Source organism: Glandiceps talaboti, chromosome 6 (assembly GCF_964340395.1).
Source record: "Glandiceps talaboti chromosome 6, keGlaTala1.1, whole genome shotgun sequence".
NCBI lineage: Eukaryota > Metazoa > Hemichordata > Enteropneusta > Spengelidae > Glandiceps > Glandiceps talaboti.
In genome coordinates, this window is record NC_135554.1 from 9,562,254 (window position 1) to 9,578,553 (window position 16,300).

The 16,300-nt window shown below is 32.9% G+C and overlaps 1 protein-coding gene across 1 annotated transcript in view; it reads left to right on the top strand.

Moving 5' to 3' along the window:
• LOC144436226 (histone-arginine methyltransferase CARM1-like) overlaps nt 1-16,300 on the top strand; it is a 44,941-nt gene that overhangs the window by 15,207 nt on the left and 13,434 nt on the right. Inside the window, exons 4-7 of the mRNA XM_078124963.1 lie at nt 741-845; nt 6,904-7,014; nt 8,800-8,977; nt 15,151-15,241. Coding sequence (XP_077981089.1) covers nt 741-845; nt 6,904-7,014; nt 8,800-8,977; nt 15,151-15,241 — 485 coding nt within the window. The remainder of the gene's footprint in view (nt 1-740; nt 846-6,903; nt 7,015-8,799; nt 8,978-15,150; nt 15,242-16,300) is intronic.

Consider the following 16,300-nt stretch of genomic DNA (forward strand, 5'->3'; position numbering starts at 1 on the left):
TGATTCAGAAACAGTTTGTCATCATATTTGAACATTAGACTTTTGGAAATGATTTACAATTTCCAGTTGAGTTTTTTAAATTCAAATCGTGTTCTTTATGCTGCACTTTGTCTGTACATGTATACCTGCTGTCTTGTACATATTGCAAACACAGTGTTGACACGTCCAAAAACATGTACATGACCAAATTAAAGGCCCAAGCTTCATTCCCAGGTTCTCACGTTAGAGTTATGTAATCAGTGGCGCTGTAAGGATCAAGTACGTTCATTCTGTTGTTCTGGACCAATATTTTCTGTAATGAAAGTTTGCCAGACAACTGGTTTCCTACCCAAATCTTAACCCAAAGTTGATATTCTATGTCTTGACAACGATTCTGTGTCATGACAACGCACGTCTATGTCACGACGATGCATGTGTACATCAATGGATCTGCTGTGGTTGAAATATTCATCAAAACATTCAAAATTGCTGTTACTTTCGCTAAATTTTTCTTTGATATTACTGTTGCTGGTATAATTGTGTTATTCTCCAACATCTTTCTTCATTCATCCATGAAATACTCGTGACCTAACAGTCGTCACTACTCATCTACATGTATCTATCAACTCATAGTGACAAGTCCCCTTAGGTCACTCATATTTTCCTTGGCTGAATGAAGAAAAATATTGGGGAATAACATCTAAATTATTGAGTGATAATGATTCATTTTGTTGTTATTTTGTTTGTGTGTGTTTTTACAGTTTTATGGATACCTATCACAACAACAGAATATGATGCAGGACTATATAAGGACATCTACCTATCAGAAGGCTATGTTACAGAACCATGAAGATTTTAGAGATAAGGTAAATTTAACTTTCAAATCTCTACATGTATACCGTAAGTTACGTTTCAATCAAGACTCCACTGACTAGCCGTTTCTTTTCCTCAATCAAGACTTCACTGACTAGCCGTTTCTTTTCCTCTGTATCCTTCTCTAAGTAAAACCAATCTTTACATGTATTACTGAAATCTGTAGAACGCTTATCACTAGTGTTGAAATGCAATTATGATTTTATTACGTGTCAATTCAAAATAAATTGTTATCATACAAGCCCTTTCCCCACCCAAGTCAATTTCAAACCAATTCAGACTGAATCAATTCCGTCAAGTCTGTTCAAAACTGGTTTCTGTCCCCATGAGAATGCTGAGCAATTGATTTGCATTCATTCATTCACTTCTGCTTTTATGTTGGTTCTGAACTGATTTTATACTCAGAAACAATGCAAAATCTACCCTCCTGAGATGGTTTCAAACTGATTGTACTAAATCAGCTCAAACTAGTTTTTATTGCATGTGGAAACAGGAGAACCGATACCGATTCAATATTGAACTGATTCAACATTCCATGTAGAGACAAGGCTATCAAGAAGTCAAGGACTTTTAATACAATTTATACAGTATGAACTAGATTGCAATATTACAATACTTATTAATCTTCGCAACGCAAGTTGTCGTTTCTCCCACTATTGAAATCGTAAGAGTCATTTTGACTTGAAATTGAATACTAATAGCGCTATACAAATGATAGAATTAGATCTTAATGGGAATTGATTGAAGTGAAGTGTGTGTGTGAGTTGGCTAAATACATTTACTAATGGTATGGTATAGTGCTAGGGAAAGTAGTATCCATTTACTGAAATGGATTTGCCAATTACCAGGGGTTAATAACACTAGAAGTTGATGTGGCAATTAAACATGAAGGGATTTGAAAGTGCGTGTCAATTACATTGTACTTATTGATTCAGTTGCTATTATTACATAGGTATGTTATAATGTAGCTATTTTTACATAGGTATATTATAATATAGCTATTACTATATAGGTATATTATAATGTAGCTATTATTATATAGGTATATTATGATGTAGCTATTATTACATAGGTATGTTATAATGTAGCTATTGTTACATAGGTATATTATAATGTAGCTATTATTACATAGGTATATTATAATATAGCTATTATTATATAGGTATATTATAATGTAGCTATTATTACATAGGTATATTATAATGTAGCTATTATTACATAGGTATATTATAATGTAGCTATTATTATATACTATTAGGTATATTATAATGTAGCTATTATTACATAGGTATATTATAATGTAGCTATTATTACATAGGTATATTATAATGTAGCTATTATTATATAGGTATATTATAATGTAGCTGTTATTACATAGGTATATTATAATGTAGCTGTTATTACATAGGTATATTATAATGTAGCTATTATTATATTATATAGGTATATTATAATGTAGCTATTATTACATAGGTATATTATAATGTAGCTATTATTATATAGGTATATTATAATGTAGCTATTATTATATAGGTATATTATAATGTAGCTATTATTACATAGGTATATTATAATGTAGCTATTATTATATAGGTATATTATAATGTAGCTATTATTACATAGGTATATTATAATGTAGCTATTATTATATAGGTATATTATAATGTAGCTATTATTACATAGGTATATTATAATGTAGCTATTATTACATAGGTATATTGTAATGTAGCCATTATTACATAGGTATATAATAATGTAACTATTATTACATAGGTATATTGTAATGTAGCCATTATTACATAGGTATATAATAATGTAACTATTATTACATAGGTATATTATAATGTAGCTATTATTACATAGGTATATTATAATGTAACTATTATTACATAGGTATATTATAATGTAGCTATTATTACATAGGTATATTATAATGTAGCTATTATTACATAGGTATATTATAATGTAGCTATTATTACATAGGTATATTATAATGTAGCTATTATTACATAGGTATATTATAATGTAGCTATTATTACATAAGTATATTATAATGTAGCTATTATTACATAGGTATATTGTAATGTAGCTATTATTACATAGGTATATTATAATGTAGCTATTATTACATAGGTATATTATAATGTAGCTATTATTACATAAGTATATTGTAATATAGCTATTATTACATAAGTATATTATAATATAGCTGTTGTTACATAGGTATATTATAATGTATCTAATTATTATGTTACAATTATTATATAGATATATTATTATATAGTTATTTGTAGTTATTGTCTATTTGTCCTCCTAAAATCAATGCTTACTTCACCAAATAAAAGTGTTTTGGGGTTTGCATAGATCTGTACTCTTTTGGATATAGACTGTGTCCTAGTTGCAGTTCACAAGTATGAAGATTTAGACAGGGTTGGTGAGGTGAAGATTACTTGAATGCCAATCACAAACATCAAGTAAAATTGATTTTACTTGCTTACCCCTTAACAAAAACACTAGTAAGGAACCCTGGTTAAAAAATGACTGGGGAACTCGGGTAGATTTTACCTGCTAAACAAAAACACTGGAGCAGGAGCCCTGGTAAAATGATTAAGGAACTCAGGTACACCCCTTAACAAATAAAACTGGTCGGGAACCCTGGTAAAATGATTGGGGAACTCAGGTAGATTTTACCTAGTTACCACCCTTAACAAAAAGACTGGGGTTGGAACCCAGGTAAAATGACTGGGGAACTCAGGTAGATTTTACCTACATGTACATGTACTATGACCTTTATATAGCAAAAACACTAAATACATACATTGTATTCATATATCACATGAATCAATCACATTTTGATATCAACACCTGTTTCCTGTGCCAATTTAATAATGGCAACTTTGGATATGAATTGATACATTACAACAAAAGAGACCCTTTATTGAAATGACAACAATTAGACATAATTATGGTGTGATTAATCTATTTATAGACACATTTCTGATCATTAGTGTGTGAATTAAATTAGATTTACATGCAATATCGCAATAAATTTCTCCAAAAACAGCTTAAATCTTTGTCTAGTTATTGCACCTCAAGAAGCTTTTTTCAAGAAGTTTGAGTTGACATAATTTAATAGAAATCTCCCGAAATTAAAATGGAAAAGTAATAGATCACTTTAGAATTATTAATATTTTTAAAAAGATGAATTTCTGACCATTAGAGTATGCATGCAATTAGATATTGTATCAAACTTAATGGAGACGACAGTTTAGGTGAATTTTATGACAGTAATAAAATGAGTGTTCTTGAATAATTGAATAAGTACATATTTACATTATTTATAAGTTATAGACTACAGTATATTATATGAAATAGACTAAATTGCAGAATATTAAATTTCAGATCTCTATTCCTGCATTTTAATAAAATTGCTGGACATCATTCATCATATTATTGGAAATTCAAAGGCTTTGTCCTTGGCCAAGAAATTTTTTTTTTTCGTTTCTTGGTCTAGGGGAAATGGAAAAGTTATATGACAACGTTTTTTTGTTTGTTTGTTTTTTGTTAATTCCACTATATTGATCAATAGGATTATAGACTATAAAGGAGAAACCCATCACAGATTTATGAAATACAAGTGTACTGTAGCTCGTTTGATACAATTTGTGACAGTGTGTACATGTACATTTATGTACTACATTGCAAACACACAACATACATGTACATGTGCAAAAAGAGAAAGCCATCACAGATTAATGAAATAGCTCATTTGATATGGTACATACATTTACTACATTGCAAACACACGATGTATAATGCACATCTACAATAAACGCTCTGTACACACAATCATTTTCCTGTCCTGTGCATGCACTTCACAGGTTTGAAAAAAAAATACGAAAAAAAAGCTCTTAATGTTCACATTCTTAGGTGACATAGACTGGGACGAGAAACAAAACAAAATTATTTCATGGCCTTAAAATGTATTTCTCAAAACAAATTACAGTGTATATCTGATAGTACTGGTCATCAAATTTCAACCCAAATTAAATTAATCAATGCAACAAATGATTGATAGTTATGAAGGCTTTTATTTCCAAAAACAACTTTACAAAAAAATTGATGTTTGCATATATCTACATCATACATGTGGATGGGTTGCCCCAATCCAGTCATTAGAGTTAATGTATAAAAAAAAAACAGTTTAGTCATTAATGTGTCAGATAAACTATAGTACAATGTACTAGTGTGATAATGTCAAGGTCACAATTCCATGGACATGATTAATTTAAGTGCTTTACCATTCACTTACATGTACATGTATGTTCCATTCTTTTTACATGTAGTTTGACCTCTGTGGTTATATTTCATCCTGATATTATTAATTATCATTTGAGATTGTTACAATGTACATCACATTGAAGTGATATTCCAGTTAAATGCATGTATTATGTTACCAGTGATTATAAAATGTGTGTACATTGTAGTTCACGAAAAATTGTATGTAAGAAGTTTATACATTTATATTTTCATCATTTGTATATTAGATTACAATGTACTACCAAACCAGAGAAACTATAGCGTTTGAATTAGGCAGCATATTTTTTGTTGTTGACATTTTACCCAACACTTTTGTTACAACAAATTTTACAAACAAAATACCAACACTGATAGTGCACTCACACATAAATGTTACATTTTATTTCACTGTGAACACAAATAAATGGATTTGTGTTTGAATCTTCCTTGTGTCATCGGACAGTGATCTTGATTTGTGTTCTCAGAGAGATATTTAATTTAATATGAATTTTAATATGTGCGTATGCTCTTGTCCATGACTGTACATTTGTATTTTGTTTTGTGTACTTCATAACTAAAATCCATTGTGTGAGATGTCAAAACCATTATGTCTCCTTAACCCCTTTAATACTGAAAACATTCCCGCCAAAATTGTTTGGACAAAATTCTTGTTTTATGTAAGTTTTTGGCATATATCAACTTCATTTTAGACTGGAATTAAAGAAATGTTACTTCCTAATAAAGTAATATTATTGTAATTATGAAAATATTCATATAAATTGGGTCCCCATATTATTTAAAATTCGTCTCTAGTCATGAAAGGGTTAAAGTAATTCTGTAGTCACTCTAAGTTGATAGTAAATGAATATTAAGATTTCTACATTACAACTTTAAATATATGTAAGATTAAGAATTGCTTTATGACTGCAATGTAGGAAGTAATATGGTGTTATTTCTTAGTCCTTGAAAGTTAAGTTTGATTATGAACATTTTAAGCTACGTGTATGGCTCATCTTCAGTGTAAAGGCTTTTTGCGCATACATACAAATATATTACAACTAGGCAAGCATACAAGACTGTACAATGTAGTTTGAAATTAAGCCAACTCAGTGCTACAACATGTACACAGTGTTTTATTTAAGGGCGGTAAGTAGGTAAAATCTACCGGGGTTCCCACATCATTTTACCGGGGTTCCCCACCAAAATTATGATACATTGCATGGGAAGCACTACCAGTTTTACCTCTTTCCCCCTTTCTGTTACCGGGGTTCCCAAACCTTAGCAAAAACACTGGTACATGTATGTCTGTAATGCTTGGCTGGTACTAACAACTCACCAACATGTGAATGCCTTACTGTACCAGTCCTAAGACTGTAACATCAGACTAGTATACATGTATAGATTTAAATCAAGTGACCCAACTCATTGCTTTGTTTGTACCACTAGGCTGGTACTCACAACTCACCAACATGTGAATGAGGTACTGTACAGTACCAGCCATGTGTTAACACCGGTCTACATGTATACATGTACATGTTGGTCAGTGGTAGTAAATCCGAATTAAGATTTATGAATTGCACCTTACATTGCTACATTGTATGTGTGAACTTTGAATTATTTGAATGTTTTGAAATATTTAATTTTGCCTGGTCTCAAAAATATTGAGGGTTGGAAAACATATAAGAAGGGAACTACTTGTACAAAATCATGTAAAGTTCTTATAAATGTGTTGCTGTGTTGTTTTTGCTGTAGGTTGTTTTAGATGTTGGAGCTGGTACTGGTATTTTATCTTTCTTTGCAATTCAAGCTGGCGCCAGGAAAGTGTATGCAATAGAAGCAAGTTCAATGGCCACTCATGCAGAGGTAAGAACAGCCAGCCAACCAGACAGACAGACAGGCAGACAGACAGACAGGCAGACAGACACAGACAGACAGACAGACAGACAGGAAAGTGTATGCAAGAGAAGCCATTTCAATGGCCACTCATACAGAAGATAGAACAGACAGACAAACAGTGTATGTGATAGAAGCCAGTTCAAAGGCCACTCATAGAGAGACAAGTGTGAGACTCTGAAGTGTGTACAGTGTACATGTATGTAGAAGTCTGGTCAATGGCAACTCTGGCAGGGGAACATGTGAGAACACAGACAGACAGACAGACAGACAAACAAACAAACAAACAAACACAGAGAAATACGGATAGGTGTTTTCTCATCCAGACTTTACACTGTCCTTCGAGACTTACCCAGATTAAAGATAATTAATATAAATTTCACATCCGTGTTATTTATTGTGTAACAAGTTTTCTCACCACACAAAGTAACAAAGGCCTCAAGTCCCTCTTGATATAATGAAAATCATACTTCAAGTTCAAAACTACTTCAATCTATGCAAAAATGTTATCACGGGAGCCATAATTCTCCCAACCTACAGGTCTTTAACCGTCACAGTGTCAGCTAAGGAGGAGTACCTGTAGTATTCAATGTAATAATTGATATCATGTGAATACACACTGGTTACATATTGACAAAGTTTGCTGTTTTGGATAAACTTAATATGATATTATGATGACCTTATGGCTTGTGAGTGCCAGAGTGGGTATTTAGAGTATCTTGTTCTCAGTGTTATCTGCTACACTTTCTCTTACTAGTATCACCACAGGTAGTCTAGAGGTTTTCCATGATTGGGTATGAATCTGAAGATCTCTTTATCCAACTCAGATGTAAACCCAATTGCTAGCATCTAGACAACCGGTACTGCAGAGAGCACTACCTAGCAAAACGCAAACACCCTGGTTTGCCACAGGACACTCATGCATAGTGCTCTTTATAGACCAATATTATAGTTTTGTTATTTCAGCAGTAGCATGTCAATGTACAGAATTTTCTAAAATCAAAACCATTAATAAGCTGCCGTAGCAATTGTTAGAGGTTCAGTGAAAGATTCCAATTGTCACTACATGTACATTTAAGTCTCGTAATTCCATTGTTGAAATCTCATGCTTACATTGTATTCTGTAGCAACAGCTGGGAGAATGTCTTTGTATAGCTATAGTCATATATAATAACACTGCAACCTGTATTATTACTCTAGCCAGATGAAATTTAGGACACAAATTCTTGTCTTGCCACTGTAAAAACTTTCAGTACTCTCAAATTAAAAAACAAAAACAAAATGATAACTTGTACATTCATGTGTATAATAATTTATTAGCTTAGAGAAAGAATTTAAATATGAAAAAAATGAAGACAACTTTACAACAATAAAAAGAAGAAGAAAAACTGTCATTCGTATATGTACACATGTACATTTTTATTTGCAGAAGTTTGGCAATCCACATGATGACAGGGGTCCAGGGGTAACACCTACATGTACATATGGTTCTTCACCTTGTACCTTAATTTTAATAGGACACCCGAGTGAAAAAAGGACACCTCGGTTAAAAAAAAAAAGGCAGAAAACTCAAGTATATTGTAGCTTTCTTGCTTACCAGCCTTTAAACAAAACTCAACATTCTAGTTCTCGAAAGTATGATGGTGTGCACAAATTTGTGTTCATAATTATTTTTGAAATATGACATCAGAAAAAAATGACCATGATTTTGATGATATATCGATAAACATATCAATTTCTCATGAATTATTACAGGTATTAATTCACAGTAATAAATTAAGTGGAAGAGTTCAGATTGTTCCCGGAATGGTGGAGGAAGTGACGATTCCGGAACAAGTGGACGTCATCATATCAGAACCCATGGGATATATGCTACTTAATGAAAGAATGTTAGAAAGTTATTTACATGCCAAGAAGTGGCTCAAGCCTGGAGGTAGGTAGATCAAGTAATAACACCACAGGGAGAAGAGAAATAAATATTGTCTGTGTTAGTAAGTTATTTGCATGCCAAGAAGTGGCTCAAACCTGGAGGTACATATATCAAGTAATAACACCACAGGGAGAAGGGAAATAAATATTGTCTGTGTTAGAAAATTATTTACATGTCAAGAAGTAGCTCAACCTGGAGGTACATATATCAAGTAATACCACTGTGTCGATTATAAACCACCACAGGGAGAAGGGTAATAAATATTGTCTGTCAAATCTATGAGAGATTAGTTGAGTTACCAATTTTATGAACGAAACAAGATTTTAAAAAACCCAAGAAAGATGAAATATCATTGCTTAAATACTTGAAAACTCAACGTGAAACAATGCTGATGAAGTCTGTGTTTGTAACTCAGTAGATTGCAAAAAGATAAAAATGTTTAACAAATTTCTTATTTTATGTACCACAAACATTTTACACATTTATTATTGTTTTGCAATATATTGAGTTACCAAAATGGACTTGGCATGTTATTTCACATTCATTTTTTCAAATGGGAAGCCAAAATAATATTGTTTTATAAATTAAAAAATCCAAAATAAATGCCCAATCCTCATCCATATGGTCACTTTAATATTTGCACAACAAAATACAACTTGTTACATACATGTACAACCGCATCCCTCATGTGATTTTGAGAAATCGGTGTGTAACCCACGACAGTGCAAATACAGTAATAATATCCTAGTTAGACCCCCAGTCAGCATACGATTCCATAATAGTAAATTAATGAAACACAGAATTGATCATATTTAGCTGCCAAAGCAAACAGTGATGTGATGAGTAATCCATGGTGAGTAGCACAGCTGGTACTGTCATATTGATGAGTCTGTTTGTACAGCAATACACAAGGGACGCGGTCATCATAGTTTATAGCTATAACATACACAATACAAGGTACATAGACACCTAGGGTCAAATTATTTTTATTACTCATGTTGTGTAGTAATAATGTGTGGCCTTATGGATGACGATTTGGTATTTATTTTGGATTTTTAATATATAGAACAATTTCATCATGGCTTCCTACTTGAAAAATCAACGTGAAACAACATTTGCCAAGTCATTATTTATAACGCATAGGTACATGTACATGTACTTTGAAAAAAATTAATAAACGTTTAAAATGTTTGTTATTGTACATACAGTTATTACAAATTATGGCCACTTTAAATAATGAATTAAAATGATTAATATTTCAAATCTTTCCGCTGTGACTGTCAATAAAAATGATTACATGAATTGATTGATATTTTCATAAAGTTTGATTAAAATGTGTTTTTAGGCTGTTATTATTGAAATGAAATTTGTGGACTCATCTGTCACATACATTCTATTTGACTAATTTCTTTCCACAACTGTGAGGTTTGGATATTAATGTTGTGTATTAATTCCAAAGTTCGCTTCAACACAGATGCATGTGTATTGCAGAAAAAGCTCATTGGCAAATGAATGGTTCAAATTATAGCTAAAATGATGTAGGCTTGGTGTTTCACTCATGGGACATTACGTTTTTTGACACAAAGATAGACATATTTCAACTCTAAACTAACAATAACAGAGACACAATAAACACAGCAGGATCCATTGCCCAATCACATTGAACATTAATAAGCATTGCTATTCTTTCACAGTGCAGAAAAAAACAGACTTCTAATCACAGTATTACACATGGACTTGATAATTTTAATGGCTACAATTGTTTATTTTCTAACTGATAATCAACATATCAACTTGACTAGTTCTACATCCCCCACTGTGCACAGCACCTATTTAATTGTTTCTTTTGCATTATAAGTTGTCTGAGGGTGTGTATTAAATGTCATATTACATGAGTGAAAAACTAAGCCGACATCATTTTATCTGTACGACTATGTCAGAAAATGACATACCAGTATATTCACATTGTCTGAATTAAAAGAGATTCAATTTTTTTCCAGACTAATTAACATTCAATGAACTGTATTGCATGGTTTCCTATACATATTATATTTCTCTACGATCCGTTTTATGTTAGTGTTCACTGGCTCTGCATGTTACAACATACTGTTGTCTTAAATGCTCCAAAGTTAAATACAGAAAGAGTTTTGTCCCGTCGGCCATCAGATTGTGAAATCAATGCTAAGTTGTATTTGTGTAGGTTGTCTTTGTTTTTGGTCACACTAACTTTTCAGGGTTTTTTGTGAATATTGATTTTATTTATTCTGTACAGTTGTGGGCTGTGAACTACATATCCTTTGAGGACTAATAAATGAATAAAAATAATAATAATAATGATGCAGAAACCAATAAGAAATTCCACACAAGATATATACTTTAAGGTTGCAAGATTGAATGAATACAGTTTCTTGCAACAGTTTGTCTAAATGAAATTAATTAATGTGCCGCCATGCTGACATCAAATGTAAAACATCAAAATACATTGGTGCCCGCATCTGTGTCTAGTTGCAGTGTTCTTAAGGGGGGAGGTGTCAAATTCAAAAAAGTCGATAGATTTTTCTTATACTTTGCATACTTAAACATTGATATCTGAATATGTAAAAAATGCCCAAAAAATACTATGTCACCACCTTTGTTTTCAAGATAATTACCGTTTCTTGTATCTACACAAATGTTTTTGAGTCAAAATAGTAGATTTACAACTATTAACTACATCACAATTTTTGATAGTTAAAGATTATCCCCGGAGCACTTAATGAACTTACATTTTTTGTGTGCAATGTATAGTATGTCTAGACATATTTTTTTGTAATTTCTTTTCATTACTTCATAAAATATTATGTTCTTTTATCCCCAACTGCTTTATTATTTTTTAAGAAAAACTCAAGAAAACTGCAAAAAAGATAAAAGTCCGTGATAGATTTTTTTTATATGCTGTAGGTGTACAATGTATTATTCCAGCTATTTATCAATGACAAAAAAATAGGGGGTCACCACGTCCGGTTAAATTCTAAAATTGAAATTGTAACCCCATACCCCATCTAAATTTTGACATTTTTGACAGAAATATCTTATGAAATTTCGTTGAATTTTGAAAAAAATTAAAATGAGCTTGTTTATCTTTGCTCATATGTATAATGTACCAATGCCCCTTCATAATTATACAACAAAAATCATTGTGTGTATGCTAACTTGAAAATGCCAGTAAAAAATATGACCCCCCACCCCATCAAAATTTCAACATTTTGAACAAAAATCACGTGAAATTGTGCAGTATTGGAACTCACAGGCACCAAGGGATATTTCTATTAGTTCATATGTATGTGAAATCAACTGAACTATTCATATATGGCGTTTATTTATGTCTCCAAATGTCAAAGTGCTCATAATATTCACAAATGTGACCCCCCACCCCATCAAAATTTCAACATTTTGAACAAAAATCACGTGAAATTGTGCAGTATTGGAACTCACAGGCACCAAGGGATATTTCTATCAGTTCATATGTATACTAAATGAACTGAACTAATCATATATGGAGTTTATTTATGTCTCCAAATGTCAAAGTGCTCATAATATTCACAAATGTGACCCCCACCCCTTCAAAATTTCTCCATTTTGGCTAAAAATCACATGAAATTGTACAAAGTTGGAACACACAGGCACCAAGGGATATATCTATCAGTACATATGTTCACTAAATCAACTGAACTATTCATGTGCAGAGTTTATTTATTTCCCCAAAGCCAAAGTGGTCATAACATTCAAAATTATAAACCCCCCCCCCCCCCCCCACACACACACAGACACACCCCCAGCCGATCCAAATTTCAACATTTTTGGACAAAATTCACATAAAAATGCAAAATATTGGGACACATAGGCACCAAGGGATGTTTGTCAGTACATAATTATGTATGATAAATCAACACATTGGGGGCTAGGTCAATAGTTCAATGTAGGATAAACAGCTAAAAACTTTTAGTTACCCCCCCCCCCCCCCCCCAACTTAATTGGCCAAAATTGAAAATGTCCATCCAATCAAATCAATAAGTAGTAATGCTATGAATACAAAGCCATTATGTAGTTAGGAAAAACAGTTCTTTTGTTGATACTTTATTTTAGTGCTGTTCTACAGTGTCCATTTCTCAATTTGGCGAAATTTTTTAAAAGAAATAATTTGCATGTTTAGGGATACAAACAGACCCATTAAAAGTAAAATCGTTTCTATAGGATGAGAGCTAGCTAGACAGCTAAAAAAACACCCCAAAAGTAAAAGAATTTAGATTTCCATCCTACATTCAAATAGATATTGATCTCACACCTTATATCTCCATTGCATTGTTGAAACAGTTAAATGTTGATTTCCTATAATAAAATTGCTAGTGTTTATTGCGGAGTGTGGTCACTATGAAAAATAGGAAATAACTCATCAAATTGAACTATAAATAATACTATCATTAGCTGTTGATCCACTCAACTCGGCATCCAGTAAGTATATGTACCTATAGCTCTGCATATGTGGCACTGCATTGTGAGGAACCAAAAGATACAATGTATGCTACTAGATGTATTTATTGATTTTGGGTACAAAAATAAATGTAGAACCCCTCATTGAAACTTTATAGTAATGTTACCATGGATACTTCTTTTATGGGGAGACAATGTAAATAGTTTTTATAGTACAACTTGTATAATTTGTTGCAATTTGAACTGTATGCTTTACTATAAAAACTCGACTCACGCAAGTCAGTGTGACTACCCGTAGGCCGTATAGTTGGCGAGACATAACAAATAAATCTATTTTTGGTTGAATACATCTGAAAAACAAACTATATTCATTAAAATTCATTGGCAGGACGTTATTATACTGATACAGGGATGTATAATGTCTGGGGGTTCTATTGGGAATGAATACATGTGTCGGAAACTCTTAGTCCTCCTTGCAGACGGTGTACGCTTGGAAGGGACGACCTCTGCCGTATGCAAGCAGGACTACTAGACCCCTAGCGAAACCAAACAAGTGCACACCATCGTGGGAGAGCATAATGCCGACAACAGAATAAGTTTTGGAAGCCTTTTACAAAAGAGTACTGTTATCAATTTGTTATAGGGTGTTTTTAAGGCCGGTAAATGATTGCAATTTTACTGGAGTTCAGGGACTGAAGTTTCTCGATCACCGACGCTACGCTACGTGACCACTGATTACTAAGAAAGTAGCGACGGAAAATGCATAAAATGCTAAATGATGTTTCAACTAATAAAATGGCAAATTTGCTTCGCAAAACAGCATCTTCAGTGTGCGAGGGAAGTTTTTGAAAAACTGCGTAGTCCGATGATTTTATGTTTTGCTTCTATGGTACCTGAGAGTTGATTGTTTACGTACATTTGAATAATAGTGTTTTTGTTGCAATTTTTTCGCCATTGTTGTGTCTACGTACGTGTAGTGTGGAAAATTATCAAATGCGAAGATAGTTTTATATAGTGATCAATATGTCACCTTCTCACGTCAAAAAACCCACACTGACAAAACCCGTCACCGACATTAAAATGATATTCATGACAGTATAACTTACTCTGTAGAGATGAAAGGTGTGAATGGTGTGTGGGCCACGTTTCCAGACCGGCAATATAGCGTAGGGAGTGTGGTTGATGGTCATTTCATCAAGTCTAAAATTTATAAAACAGCTCCTCTTTAAGTCATGCATGGTAGTAAAGCTAATTTTCTTCGCAAGGACTTCTGAAACTCAATTATACGAGATTACCTTCCGTTCACCCCCTAAATCTCCATGAGTACGTACAGTGCTTGAAAAACATTTAACACTTCACTTCAATTCCGGGTTTATTTAGCGTTCGAATGTTGACAAGAGCGCGAGTTTCAGTCTGCGCCAAAAGTTGCGTCGTTGACGTAATTCGAATTTGACACCTCCTACCTTAAATGGTTTATTTCATTTAGACAAAATGTAGCAAGACATTGCAATCTTGCTACATTGTATCTGGAAGTATAGAATGTACAGTTTCATATTGATTTCTGCATGGTTGTATTAAACAGAGCCAGTGAACTCTAACATGGAGTGGGCTGTAACAGAGCCAGTGAACACTAACATAAAATGGGCATGTCTGTCTAATAGAACTATTAAGTAATCATTTCATTTGTTTCATTTCATTTACAACAGGTAAAATGTACCCTTCGCAAGGAGACCTACACATAGCACCATTTTGTGATGAATCTTTATACATGGAACAGTTTACCAAGGCTAATTTCTGGTAAGTTTATATACAAGTGCCGCTATTTGACACACAATTTAAATATGAGATAGATGAACTATTGTAAATTTTCAGGTAAAATGTAAAAATAAATTGAGTTTCATGATTGCTGTAACCTGATTACCAATGGATAGATAACCAGATGGAATAGATGTTCAACATCCAGTCCTGCCGTTATGCTGTCAGAGAAAAACTAACCATCTCATGCTAGCCAAAAATGACAGTGGCATGCTGGCCAAAAATGATCATTGCATAGCCAAAAATGACAGTGGCATACTAGCCCAAAATGACCATGGCATGCTATCCCAAAATGATCATGGCATGCTATCCCAAAATGACCATGGCATATTATCCCAAAATGACCATGGCATACTATCCTAAAATGACCATGGCATACTATCCCAAAATGACTATGGCATGCTAGCCTAAAATGACCATGGCATTGTAGCCTAAAATGACCATGGCATGCTAGCCAACTATGTCCACTGCATGCTATCAAAAAATGATCATTGCTAAGTCACAGATCCTGCCAGTGGACAGAAGTTTTGCTGAAGTGGTGTTACTTTATTATTAAGTGAAATTATCACTGTTATTGATGACAAAATTCAGCATTTGTCCCAAATCTTCCTGTGGATGATAGAAATGAAGGTGATAAACTCACCAATGTTTTGTGCCAGTGTAACAGAAGGATGTATATATTAGGGTTGTCGGTGGCTAAGTGGTTTAACCACTTGCCTCTTACCACTGCAGTCAGGTTTCAAAGCCATTCAGGGTTTGATTAAATTTACTGTGCTGTAAGTAAGAAGAGTGTCATTTAGTTTGACTGTACCATACAACGCAGGTTCTCCCCAGGTACTCAAGTTTCCTCCTGCATTAACACTGAACTCATGATGAGGGATGGCCCTCACTGGACTACTTGGGAAGAACTATCCAGTATAAATTATTTATTTATTTATATATTTATTTACACAGTATCACTCTCGATTTCATCTTGGACTCGTATCAACAAAAAACTTTGTGAAAAATGGACGTCATACAAATCATTAAACTCATTCCTTT